General features: G+C 55.3%; 6 protein-coding genes across 6 annotated transcripts; 4 read left to right on the top strand and 2 right to left on the bottom strand.

Moving 5' to 3' along the window:
* Positions 1-19: 19 nt before the first annotated feature.
* N657DRAFT_597619 (DUF543-domain-containing protein) lies at positions 20-809 on the top strand. Its single transcript, XM_062790030.1, has 3 exons — positions 20-92; positions 163-277; positions 344-809. The coding sequence occupies exons 2-3, from the start codon at positions 200-202 to the stop codon at positions 536-538; spliced, it is 273 nt and encodes a 90-aa protein (XP_062646997.1). The 5' UTR covers positions 20-92; positions 163-199; the 3' UTR covers positions 539-809.
* Positions 810-862: 53 nt separating this feature from the next.
* On the bottom strand, positions 863-1,942 carry N657DRAFT_690862 (uncharacterized protein; the record flags this gene model as incomplete). Its single annotated transcript, XM_062797069.1, has 1 exon — positions 863-1,942. The coding sequence occupies exon 1, from the start codon at positions 1,612-1,614 to the stop codon at positions 865-867; it is 750 nt and encodes a 249-aa protein (XP_062646996.1). The 5' UTR covers positions 1,615-1,942.
* Positions 1,943-2,278: 336 nt separating this feature from the next.
* N657DRAFT_574365 (DUF1771-domain-containing protein) lies at positions 2,279-3,192 on the bottom strand (the record flags this gene model as incomplete). The annotated part of the gene is made up of 3 exons (XM_062789023.1): positions 2,279-2,893; positions 2,979-3,079; positions 3,150-3,192. The coding sequence occupies 3 exons, from the start codon at positions 3,190-3,192 to the stop codon at positions 2,279-2,281; spliced, it is 759 nt and encodes a 252-aa protein (XP_062646995.1).
* Positions 3,193-3,603: 411 nt separating this feature from the next.
* On the top strand, positions 3,604-4,528 carry N657DRAFT_452260 (uncharacterized protein). The gene is made up of 2 exons (XM_062787450.1): positions 3,604-3,909; positions 3,962-4,528. The coding sequence occupies exons 1-2, from the start codon at positions 3,728-3,730 to the stop codon at positions 4,347-4,349; spliced, it is 570 nt and encodes a 189-aa protein (XP_062646994.1). The 5' UTR covers positions 3,604-3,727; the 3' UTR covers positions 4,350-4,528.
* Positions 4,529-6,762: 2,234 nt separating this feature from the next.
* On the top strand, positions 6,763-8,013 carry N657DRAFT_574445 (guanine nucleotide binding protein, alpha subunit; the record flags this gene model as incomplete). Its single annotated transcript, XM_062789030.1, has 4 exons — positions 6,763-6,880; positions 6,960-7,302; positions 7,358-7,914; positions 7,970-8,013. 4 exons carry the CDS (start codon positions 6,763-6,765, stop codon positions 8,011-8,013), a joined length of 1,062 nt encoding a protein of 353 aa, XP_062646993.1.
* A 1,500-nt stretch (positions 8,014-9,513) lies between these two features.
* Positions 9,514-11,518, top strand: N657DRAFT_664278 (uncharacterized protein; the record flags this gene model as incomplete). The annotated part of the gene is made up of 9 exons (XM_062795228.1): positions 9,514-9,581; positions 9,641-9,789; positions 9,857-9,897; positions 9,936-10,016; positions 10,106-10,353; positions 10,464-10,788; positions 10,849-10,869; positions 10,908-11,176; positions 11,293-11,518. The coding sequence occupies exons 2-9, from the start codon at positions 9,687-9,689 to the stop codon at positions 11,516-11,518; spliced, it is 1,314 nt and encodes a 437-aa protein (XP_062646992.1). The 5' UTR covers positions 9,514-9,581; positions 9,641-9,686.
* Positions 11,519-11,589: the final 71 nt, after the last annotated feature.

The following is an 11,589-nucleotide window of genomic DNA, read 5'->3' as shown; positions in this document are numbered from 1 at the left end:
GCTTCATTGACGAGACGAGGGACAGCTGCGATCTGCTTTCCACCGTCGCCTACTGCGTTCAAGTCCACGTCAATTGGGTCACTTGCTAAGAGGTAGGGGTTCCCGGATGATTCTTGACAGCTCAATCACACTAACACAGCGCTTCAACTTCTGGGAAGTCAGTCCAACCAGGTCACGTCACTTTGAGTTTGCGCCCGCCATGGCCGAGACGACTGCCCCTCCCGCACCCTCCAGGGCTGTGTCGCGCCCCGTCAGCGAGGCCCTCCTGAACGAGAAGGTCAACATCTCCGGCGATCATCCCCCGGCAGCAGGAATCGATTGCCTTGGCTAACACATTCAACAGTGGGACCGCTGCCTCTCCAACCTCATCATCAAGTCCACCCTGGGCGTCGGCTTCGGCGTCGTCTTCTCAGTGCTGATCTTCAAAAGGAGGGCGTGGCCCGCGTTTGTAGGTGTTGGCTTCGGCGCGGGGCGGGCATATGAGGAGTGCAACTACAGCCTGAAGGCGGCGGCGCGGGACATCAAGAAGCAGGTATGAAGCGCGAACAGGGTCGGGGGGGAGGAGCTGGGCTGGAGGCGTTCGGCAAACCACGGTAATTGAGTGATCACCAGCTCATAATGGCGTGGATAGAGAGCGGATGGCGTGGGCAGGCCAACCGGCTGTACAAACCCTGTTCCATCAGTTCAACTTAGAGGCATAAGATGCGAGTTTTCCTTTGTTTGGCTTGAGACTAAGGCGTGTCCTCTCGCTACAGTAATCAAACGCGGAATCGATTCAAAAACCAGAGCTGTTGCTAGCTGTATAGTCCAAAGTGCACCCCAATACCTACCCCATCGCCGCCGACATCACAAAACTCACGCCCTTCAGACGGGACACTTGCCCTCGACTGTCATCGTCCCTCCGCCATTTCTCCGCAGCCGACAAGCCGAAAGATCTGTCGAAAACGTCCCACACGGCCACGCCATAGTTCCGACATCCCCCATCACAGCCGACTTCTCCCCAGCTGCCTTGAACCCGTCAATCTGCCCACCGATCGTGCCATCGCCGACCCCATACCCATCACGATACCTATTGGCATACGCATACGCATACCCGTACGGAAGACTCGCGCCCCCAGACTCGACGTCCTTCACCGAGGGCAGACGGAGCTCCGATCCCAACTTTATCCTCGAGGCGCCATACACTAACTCGGACACCCGCTTCCCAACGTCATGCAACATCCCAATGACCCACTGTGTCACCCTCTCATAAACCGTTCTCTCCTCCTCCACAATCCTCCACCCGTCCTCCGTCAGCTTGAGCGTGAGGTTGGTCTTGTGGGTCCAATTGTCCTTGTGCATACAGTCGGGGTTGTGCTGGTGGAACTGGTGCTGGTGGGGGACATCCTCTTCGTTGTCGATGTAATTGTCCTCATGGTGCTTGTTGTGACGGCCCTGAATCAGCCGGTTGGAAACTCCCTCCCGGCGGTTGCGGTTCGAGGCGTAGAACCCGAGGCACATGAAGCCGATTGCGCAGACCATAAAGAAGGTGACGAGGGCGATTCTTGAGTGAATGGCGGGGTACCATGATCCGCAGGAGGAATGGGAAACAACAGGGTTGCGATCCATCTTCATTGCGGGTGATGTCTATTTTGATGTTTGTGTTATGTTTGGTGTCTTGGTGGCTCTGGTTTCTTGGATGGTTGAGGGTCGTGGTGTGGATGGTTAACGGCGCTGGTTCGAATACCGGAGATGCCGTCGGTGGTGAATCGGCGCAGGAAGATAGATGCCTTTCGACGGAGCAGATGCTGACGGAGGATTGCTGTGGTTTTGGACAGCATCTGTGGGCGCTCGGGGGCAGAGGCGCGCACACTCGAGCGGGCAGACGAGATGATGGGAAGCGAAAAGGAGATCAACCATCTCGCCAGGTTGGCCGAGAAGCAGCTACAGGAGAAGTGGGAGAAGGTAGGGTTTTAAGGCCTCGGGCACCCGGGCCAAGGGTGGGATAAGCCAGCCAGCAGAGGGTGCCTAGAGGAAGGCAAGTGCTCTGGGAAGGCGCAAGTTGTACGGTGTTGGGCACTTCCTTTATACTAGTCCTAGGACTCAAGCCTCCTTGTCCGACACTGACACTGCGCTCAGGGTATGCGATGAGACTTCCCCAACATAACGTACCGTGACCTACGTCACAAAACCAAGCAGGAATTCAATGTTGCGACCATCTTTCCAACGCACGGCCACTGCCCGCTCAGCACGAACGATCCCACCGAGCCATCCCCATGAACTCCCACCGCTCGCCCTATTACATGACCAGACAGCAGCTCTTGAGGCAACTGAAAATATCCTCCTCCCGTTGCTGTGGGGGCGGCCGCTGGTGCTGCTGCTGTGGTGGCCGCTGCCCATATTCGCCGCCGCTGTCAGCGTGATGATGCTGATGGTGTTGCTGGTGATGCCCACCACCGCCACCACCATACCCTCCCTGATAACCCGGCGGCTGCGCAGGCAACGGAGGCGGCGCCTCGACTCTTCCACCCCTCAAGTCGACATACATCCGACCTTCGTTCTCCTCGGTGGCATAGTCGAGCCCCAGCTCCTGGCACAGGCGCTCGACGCGCGGCTTGAGCTTCTGCACGTGCCCCGTCGAGTGGTTCCCCTTGCCGACAATGACGTGCAGGTGGCTCTGGCCGGTGCTCTGGGCGTAGCGGATGCGCTCCTCGAGGATGTCCTCGGCCTCCTCGACGAACTGGCCGTGCAGGTCGATCGTGTCCTCGGCGACGCGGCCGGGCGCGTTGTTCTCGCGGAAGATGAGCTCGGACGCCTGCTTGTTGTACTCGGCTTGCTTCTTCTGATGGCGCTTGCCTTCGTCCGAGAGTTCCTTGGCTTGCGCGCCGTCTCCGCGCTCATATGCCTCGTGAGCCTGCGCTCATCGGGGTGGAGTCAGCAAAGGTGGCTTTGGTGAGACGGTAGGGCCAGGGCGGCGGTGAGTTGGCCGGACGCCGTACCCGATCGAAGCAGGACTTCTTCTTGTCGCCCTCGGCCCGCGCTAGATCGCGCAGCCGGTCATACTCGGCCTCTATGTCTTGGCTAGCGCTGTGGTTGAAGACTGCAAACGGGCATCAGCAGACGCCTCTTACATGGTGGGCTTAGGAGCCGTCAGGGGTTAGAGATCATACCTCGCCCGCCAAGCCGGGACATATGGATTGCTGAAGAGGCCATCGTAGAGCCAGGGAGCAGGCAAGGGGCTGCCACTGATGAGATGATCAAGAAAAAGTGTACTCTGGTGTTGCAAGATACTGATACCTATTCCAACGCACTTCATCAACGACTGGCATGTTTACGTGAAGTGCTGACTACCCCTGACCCTGACTTTGTCGGCGTGTGCCACGAGCTTGAATGCGATTCGTCGCGCGGCATGGCCCGCTGCGTGTTCTGTTGTTGGGGTGCCAGCGGCTTTTCAACTGACAGTACGTCCGTACTCTGTAGGCCGCTTCTCAGAACCTGAAAGTCCAAGATTGCTCAGCTGTTCCCGGCCGTGAAACAGCCCTCAAAGGAGTTTTCGTCTGCAAACTCATGTTGCAACATGGCATTCAAGAACAAAAGCCTTTTCTTCCTATGAGTCCTCCCACCCGACATAAAGCATTGATCAGGTACCCTCCTCCGTATGACAAGTCAATAAATAGGGACCGCTCCACAGCGCATCAAATGACAAGCATCCAATCCTGTCAGTTTCCGTCGTCCTTTCAAGTGGCACATGAATTTGTGCCACCCATCGTCCCCTGAACATCCCGGCTTCTGGAAGATTGCCCTTTTCATTCTAGTTCAGTTTATTTGCTCCATCGCTCTGCCAAGCAAGGGGGGGCTCGTTTTCCTTGCAGGTCACCTGGAAAAAGAAATGAGAAATCTTCCTTGCGCCATCCATCTGCTCGGCATGTGGTGGGGCTCTCCGGGTGTTCCTGAGAATCCTGAGAGCTGATGCGCGATGCAGGTTCACTAGGAATGCCGGCGTGCGCTTGTTGGCAACTGGAGTTTCTGGGCTTATACACAGCACAGGCGGGCAACGAGGCCTCTCACCACGTCTCCCGCAGCGGCGTGGGCGGCTCTCAGCTGAAGTCGTCATGCGAGTGTCGCGAAGAATTACTTCTCTTGCATCACATAAAACCCTCCATGAACTTCGCAAGCTTCCGGCGGCTCCAACAAGCACGCTAATCCAATTAAGTTACTTACCAGGAGCAAGAGGGGCGAGGATCTCCAACACGACGGGACTCAGCAAGGATCAAGCAGCTTTGCCTACCAATATTCCGGCGTTGAGGGAAGTTTTGGAACATAGCGCTCCTGTATGTAGGATCTACTTCCCACTGTCCCAGCTGAGTTGATGAGAGCGGTTCAAAAGGGGACATTCTCTTCATTATCAAGCAACCTCGATGGGACGCTCGCGCGCTTGCTGGTCTGATGTGTACGTAGGGTAACGTTAGTGTCTTGTACTCCTTACGGTTACCTCCGTAGATGTATCCGTAGCCACGATCGACGTTTGGCTGATCGGCTGGTCTCTGTCGATCTCATTTGCGGGGGACGCCAGGGGCAGCGGAGAATAATATGGGTGGTTGACAATCCTGAAAACTCATAACTCAGAAAGGCGTCAACGCCACCCCGTCAGAGGCAAATGTGGACAGCTAATCAAATTACAAGAAGTATCATCTCAACGGTGCTGCATTCTGAGGACGTGGCTGAATATGGCAATCGTCTCAGATGCTAGACTGCATAAAGATGGAGGATGTTTCGGCGCACATAGCGGACAGTTGTCGAAACTAAGGTTTCCAGGAACCACCAAAGAGAGGTTGGTGCATCTGCCGCGACAGACATGGAGGATTAAACCCAGGGATGCGGGTCGGTTACATCTCACCAATGGAAAGGACATCGATGAGGATTGGGCGAAAACACCTCTATCACGTTGGCTCGGACTCAAGAAACATCAAAGCTGCTTCCTGCAAAGCAACCGAAGATACCTTGATCACAGTTCGGCATCTTCCATGATGGGTGGAGGCAGAGTTCGCGGCCACGGCCGAATTCGTCAATGTCATTTCGTCGCATGGCTCTCGAAAAGGAGTCGGGGCCCACTGGTGTCCATCAAGCCCGGATACCTGGGAATGGGAACGGCTGCACGAGCACAGCTCGATAGGCATCGCTAGAGTTGGGGGAAGAAGCATACCATAACCAATGTGCCGATGAACCTGACTCGCCCTTGCACTTGATGGACGAGAGCATCCCCTAAGCCCGACATACCTGAGTATGGACAGTAGGCGCTATCGCAAAACGTGCCGATCATCAACCCACAGACCATGTCGAAACAATCGTGCTTGATGGTCCTTGGCTTGAGCAGCCCGAACGGCGCCGATCATGCTTCCAAGGATGACTATCGGGATGAAAGTGTCGGTAGGCCGTGCCGTGATCTGGACCTGAACAGACAGACTCCGGGTTGCTAGGAGTGGCACAGCATATGGGTGAGGGCTCTTCGGTGGCAGCAGATCGCGGAAGGTGAACCAGGACGGTCAGGCTGGCCGTGTCCGGTCTGCCTCAGACCGAGACTGGACCCTCAATCAATCTTCAGAACATCGAGACTCGCGTCAAGAGGCTGCAGTGGTCGCCAGAAACAAAACAGGAGAAACGGGCTGTTCTTCGACAGCAATATATCCTTTTCCGCATGCTGTCGGGCTCGATCATCCCGATCGCGGCACATGACATTTCCGAAAGCATGATAATCCATTATTCGGAATGCCAATTCCAGTTAGTCACTGTGGTTCCTCGTTAGCGAAAGGCGCCACTTGAAATCTGGTGTTGCGGGTTGTTGTCCGGACCATTGAGAAACGTGGAACACACGCATCCCTCTGCCGACCGCGTGGGAGAGCGCGGTACTTCCTTGCCGCTTTCCCATTAGACCTTCAAAATTGATGGAACAGATTTGACTTCGGCGTCGCCGTTGCAGCTGGAGCGTTGACACTATCTGTGGACCTCGTTCGTCGGGGATCGTGCGCACTCGCGGCGCAAAGGCGGCGGTATCCGCTGGTTGGTGGTTCTCTTCCAATTCCATGACAGGGGCGCTCCCCTTCTGATCCGGACTAGCTCGCAAGGATCCTGAGAGCCCCACTCCCCAGCATGTTACAGACTGTGATTGGCCAGTTATTCTCCAGGGTCACAGCATCCCCCGAAATTCAGCGTGCATGCTCCGCGTTTCCTCACAATTAACAGAACCGATCCTCCCACCCTCCTCCCCCTTCTCAACCTCCGGTTCACACCCTCGCGACCACAACGCAGTGAAGCCCCCAACCTTCTATGTGCCACTGCCTTGGCGACGACCTCCCGCCGTCTCTGCCTCAACGTCATTGAGATTCCTGTTTTCGCGTCGCTCTTTCTGCTGCAGAGTTTTTGATTGCGGCTCTAAATTCGAGTGCCGACCGGTCTAAGGGCAACGACCTCCTGTACCAAACGTGAGTGCAACGCCACCGTCGCCCCATCTCTTCTCAGCCATCCGAATTCGTGTGGAATCATCGGTGCCGGCCCGGTCAATGGGTGCGACATTCGAGATCTTTGCCAATGAGCTATGTTTCTGGTTCTTGTCCGTCGCGGCCTGATCGCATTGCTGAAGGGTCTGCTCGCTTGACGGTCGCAGCCGCATCTTCTTGCTAGCAACGCAGCATAACTGATGCGCATCTTATCTGCAGGGCCACACTAATACCATTTTCAATCGAAACAGACTCCCTACCATCGTTTTTCTTTCGACAAGCCGTCAAGATGGGTTGCGGAATGAGCACAGAGGAGAAGGAGGGGAAGGCTCGGAACGAGGAGATCGAAAATCAGCTCAAGAGGGATCGCATGCAACAGCGCAATGAAATCAAGATGCTGCTTCTGGGTACGTCTGGGTCTCACGGCCGTCCTCGTCGGCTCGCCGCCCCCTATCGGAGCGGTATGGCGGTTAACAGTTTGATCAGGTGCTGGTGAATCCGGAAAGTCCACGATTCTGAAGCAGATGAAGCTCATTCACGAGGGCGGCTACTCGCGCGACGAGCGGGAATCCTTCAAGGAGATCATCTTCAGCAACACCGTCCAGTCAATGCGTGTCATCCTCGAGGCGATGGAGTCCTTAGAGCTGCCCCTGGCGGACTCCAGGATGGAGTACCACGTGCAGACCATCTTCATGCAACCAGCACAAATTGAGGGCGATGTTCTGCCGCCCGAGGTCGGCAATGCCATTGAGGCGCTGTGGAGGGATGCGGGCGTCCAGGCTTGCTTCAAGCGGTCACGGGAGTACCAGTTGAACGACTCGGCGCGATAGTAGGTTCCGCCCCACCTGTTGGTCCGGTTGGTATTGGTGTTGACTATATTCAAGCTACTTCGATAACATCGCTCGTATTGCGGCCCCCGACTACATGCCCAACGACCAGGACGTCCTGCGGTCGCGTGTCAAGACCACTGGTATCACCGAGACGACCTTCATCATCGGTGAACTCACGTACCGCATGTTCGATGTCGGTGGCCAGCGATCTGAGCGGAAGAAGTGGATCCACTGCTTCGAGAACGTCACGACCATCCTGTTCCTGGTCGCCATCTCGGAGTATGACCAGCTGCTCTTCGAGGACGAGACGGTGAATCGCATGCAGGAGGCCCTCACTCTGTTCGACTCAATCTGCAACTCAAGGTGGTTCATCAAGACATCCATCATTCTCTTCCTGAACAAGATCGATCGGTTCAAGGAGAAGCTGCCGGTCAGCCCGATGAAAAACTACTTCCCCGACTACGAGGGTGGCGACGACTACGGCGCGGCGTGCGACTACATTCTGAACCGCTTCGTCAGCCTGAACCAGCACGAGAGCAAGCAGATCTACACACATTTCACATGCGCGACGGACACGACACAGATTCGCTTCGTCATGGCTGCTGTCAACGGTATGTTGCGAGTACAGTTTTGCAGGCATAGCAAGGTGCTAATCTTTCGTGACAGACATTATCATCCAGGAGAATCTCCGTCTCTGCGGTCTTATTTGAAGAGATCCGCGGCGGTTCTCTCGTCGTCGCAGCCGCACTCTCGGACCAGAGTCTGCGCCGCCTTCTACCGTACTAGACCGTCGAAGATACCCCTACCCCGGGATACGTGTGGGAATCGGCGGAATCATGACCCTCCGCCGTCCCATGCATCTCAGGCCTGTTCCCTACTCCACGACTCCGGACCCGGATTATGAAAAATCGACCTGGGTCGTATCGGCGCATGAACGAGCCGTATCTGTTATTGAGGGAGGATAAAATATTCTGTTTAATAATGACGTCGCGTTGGTTGGTGTTTTTGAATCGTGTATGAAACCTTTCTCTTTCTATCGACCTTTTTCTTGCCTGTTTCTGGTCAAGGCAGCGCAGTTAGCTGCCACCCCTCCCTCTCTCTAAATGCTGGATGATATGGCGTGGGCAGAGCAAGGCCTGGGTACGCGGCGGGCATCAGGGAAGCACTTGAGATGGCAGAGGATAGCGCAGGGCGGAAGGCAGGGAAACAGTGACGGTAGCAGGCAGAGGCGAGGCTGGAATGGGCTTCGTTGAGAAAGCAGGGAAGTTGGAGGATGGCAAATGGCCTTGTGTGAGATATGGATGCGGGAGGGAACAGGAGGCAAGCAAGTGGTTGGCGCATATACCAGTCGACATTTCTATTTTCCTTGTAGTATTCTCTAAGTCATCAAGTCCTTGATTTTTCAGTCCTTGCTTGGTTGGCATTCTGTGAGCTGTGGATCTGAGCTGATAGGCAATGCAGACATACACAACCAACTACGGATATCCGTACTTACGTTGTTTTCAAAGGGTTGTGTGCGGTCCAGATGTGGTATTGAAGGTGAGCATAGGATCAATGAATTGCCAGCAAGTTGTAGTCAGACAGTATTGGATCAGATGGATGTTCGACACGTTGTCTGTCTAAAACCCTAGAATCTGCGTCGCCAACATGAATTGTGCCAGGGAGGATCAACGCATTCCGTGTCCGTCCGTCACAAGCCAGTCCAGAGTCCTACGTATACCTGTCCCAACGATAGCTGACGTCCCTGCTGGGGATGATCCGGTTCTTAGGCGTGGAGGCAAACGCTTGAGTTTACCTTCTTCGGGTTACCCCGTATCTTGCAGTCTAAGGTAGCTCAGGGTAGGCACCTATCTGGGATAACGTTACTGTTGTACTGGTATGGGAGCTGTCGGTGTAAAAGACACGCTTAGAAGCAAAACAGACTTGGTGTCCTTATGGCGATAGTTAAGAGGGCAAACCGCCCAACCACATCGACCTAACCTATTCACAACTGCAGTCAGGTTTCTAAACCGCCTAGGAGATCACTGTGTAGTGTCTCCTAGTACTAGTAATTATCCGACTCGAGACCGAGTCCGAGACTGAGTCCGAGACTGAGTCCGAGACTGAGTGATGATGTCAGACCCTAACCCTCAATGATATGTTCTCACTCTCAGTCGACCAACGTTAAAGTTGTAACTTCGCGCATGATGCAGGTAAAACAAACATTGAAGGGGACATGTTAAGTCAACACATGCGACCGCTTTTAGCAGCCTCGGCACAAAGCAGAGAACCGCACTGCGTATGATAGTACCTCAACCGCCCGCCCTTGCAACTTTGCAATCGACACTGACCATCTAGTGCCAACCTGACCGACCATCAGGCGACGAACCCCCTTTGTTTACAGATGGCCGACAGCGTCCGGTTGAGGGCCGGAGATGTTAGAGAAGACTACAAGAAAAGCTTCAGAACATGGTCTATGCTGTACCATGCTGCCATCGAGCAACCAGGTCTACCACTCACTTACTTACCTGGACACACAAAGCGCGTTCCTACCATGCCCCTCGTTCCGACGAGACCTACGGCTGAAGCACGTAACATACGCCAGGCACAGCCAAGTATACGCAATTGGCCGTTCTGCTGGGGCTCAGCACAGCCAGATTGCGAGCATGGACTCTCGGCTTTTCACCAAAACGTGCAGATCAGTGTCGTGGCCAGGAACCCCATATCGTTATACGTCGCAGCACGTCGAACAGCGGAGAACGCTTGGCCTCGTGGTTCGCACTAGGTGTCCAAAATTACCTTCCTGTGCTTATCCTGGCATAGGCCTACATTCTCTCTGCGCTGTGGGCTGAGATTGTGCCTGAGGCTGTATCGATGGTTTATACGAACAGCACAGCCGATAACCGGTCCCCAAACTCGGTCGCATCTCTCCTGGCTGGTCACCGCAGTCAGGAAGTAGACATCAGCGATGCCGGTCCAGACGAGACTCGATGGTGGACGGCGGTACTTGCCCCGGACCAGGGCTGGCGGGCGACAATGTTGCTGAAGCAAGACACCTTCTTTGCCCCTTGGTCAATACGGCTTTAGCCAGCTTACCAGTTCACACTGTTGACAACCTCTCAGTCTCAAGGTCATTCGGCAGTGCTCCCATTCCCTTCAGAAGCCCTCGTTTTCTTGGCAGGTCTGCGCTCGCCGCAATATCACCGACCAGAGTCAGGACGCCCTGGCCGCTGTGCCTGCTCTTCCCATCAATGTGTGCCGGCCAAGGGCTGCAGCTGCCAGCTTTCACAACCAGCTGCCTTGACCTCCCGACCGAAGTTGTCTCTTCGTTTCTGCAGCAGTTACCGCAGGGCTGGACTGTCCAGGACGGCTACCTAGACAGTCTTATTACTATCGGCTGCCACGCCAGAGGGATTCGCCCTATGTTGCTAGGCAGCTTCTACGATACTAGCGTCGAGTGCAACACCGTTACCCCTTGGCTTCAAGGGGCACTAGCAGCGATTGATGTGCTTGCCCAAGACGACCTCTTGTCCTCGGACGCATGCTGATGGACCGAACAACCAAAGGTGGCGCCGCTTTGGGTCGGCGTCACAATTCTTGGGCCGCAGAAAAAAGCTCTTTCCAGGACGTTAGCTTCAGAATGATCCCCATCGACCTCCACGATGCCGCATGGAGCAGGACGTTGCAGTCGTTCATCCAGCAACCCGTTTCGGAGCCGCTCGTGGCAGACGGCCGGGTCTCCCGGGCGGACCACTGCCGGCTACTGTTCCTCTCGCGGTCCGGATCGCATATCCGGGTGCCCGTCTGCCAATGGAGACCTTTTGGCGGTACACCGCTTGAACATACCGATCTTGAAGTACGGGTCCATGCCCAGTGCAAGGGCCATGGGCTTCGGTATCAGGGTTCATATGGGACGGCGTGGATGGCAAGACAACAACACGCCAGACGCTCGACGGCGCTGATGTCTGCGCGTACCCAAGCCCTCCAGTCCTGCAGTAGAAGAATCCAAGTTCGAGCCATCTACCGATCAACTACAAAAAGTTATATATCGACAGAGATTTTGTGTCGGAAAATGCGACGCGGAGCATCTTCGGCTGGCTGCGTGTGGACGGATTTGCAGTGGACGAAATGGAGATCGCGATCCACGGATGGTTAGCGATGCCCGAGTCTGACGAAGAGGAAGCCAGCGCAGTGAAGATGCCTTTGAGATTATGCCCGGCTCATCCTCATATCTAGACACTTGGGTGTCGGAGCCTGTCTTTACCAACCACCAATACCACAGAGAGAGGTAGTGTAAATTGCGGGAT

This window comes from Parathielavia appendiculata, assembly GCF_033297405.1.
Source record: "Parathielavia appendiculata strain CBS 731.68 unplaced genomic scaffold N657scaffold_7, whole genome shotgun sequence".
Lineage (NCBI taxonomy): Eukaryota > Fungi > Ascomycota > Sordariomycetes > Sordariales > Chaetomiaceae > Parathielavia > Parathielavia appendiculata.
The sequence above is the reverse complement of the archived record's forward strand: the minus strand, read 5'-3'. Positions and strand labels throughout refer to the sequence as shown.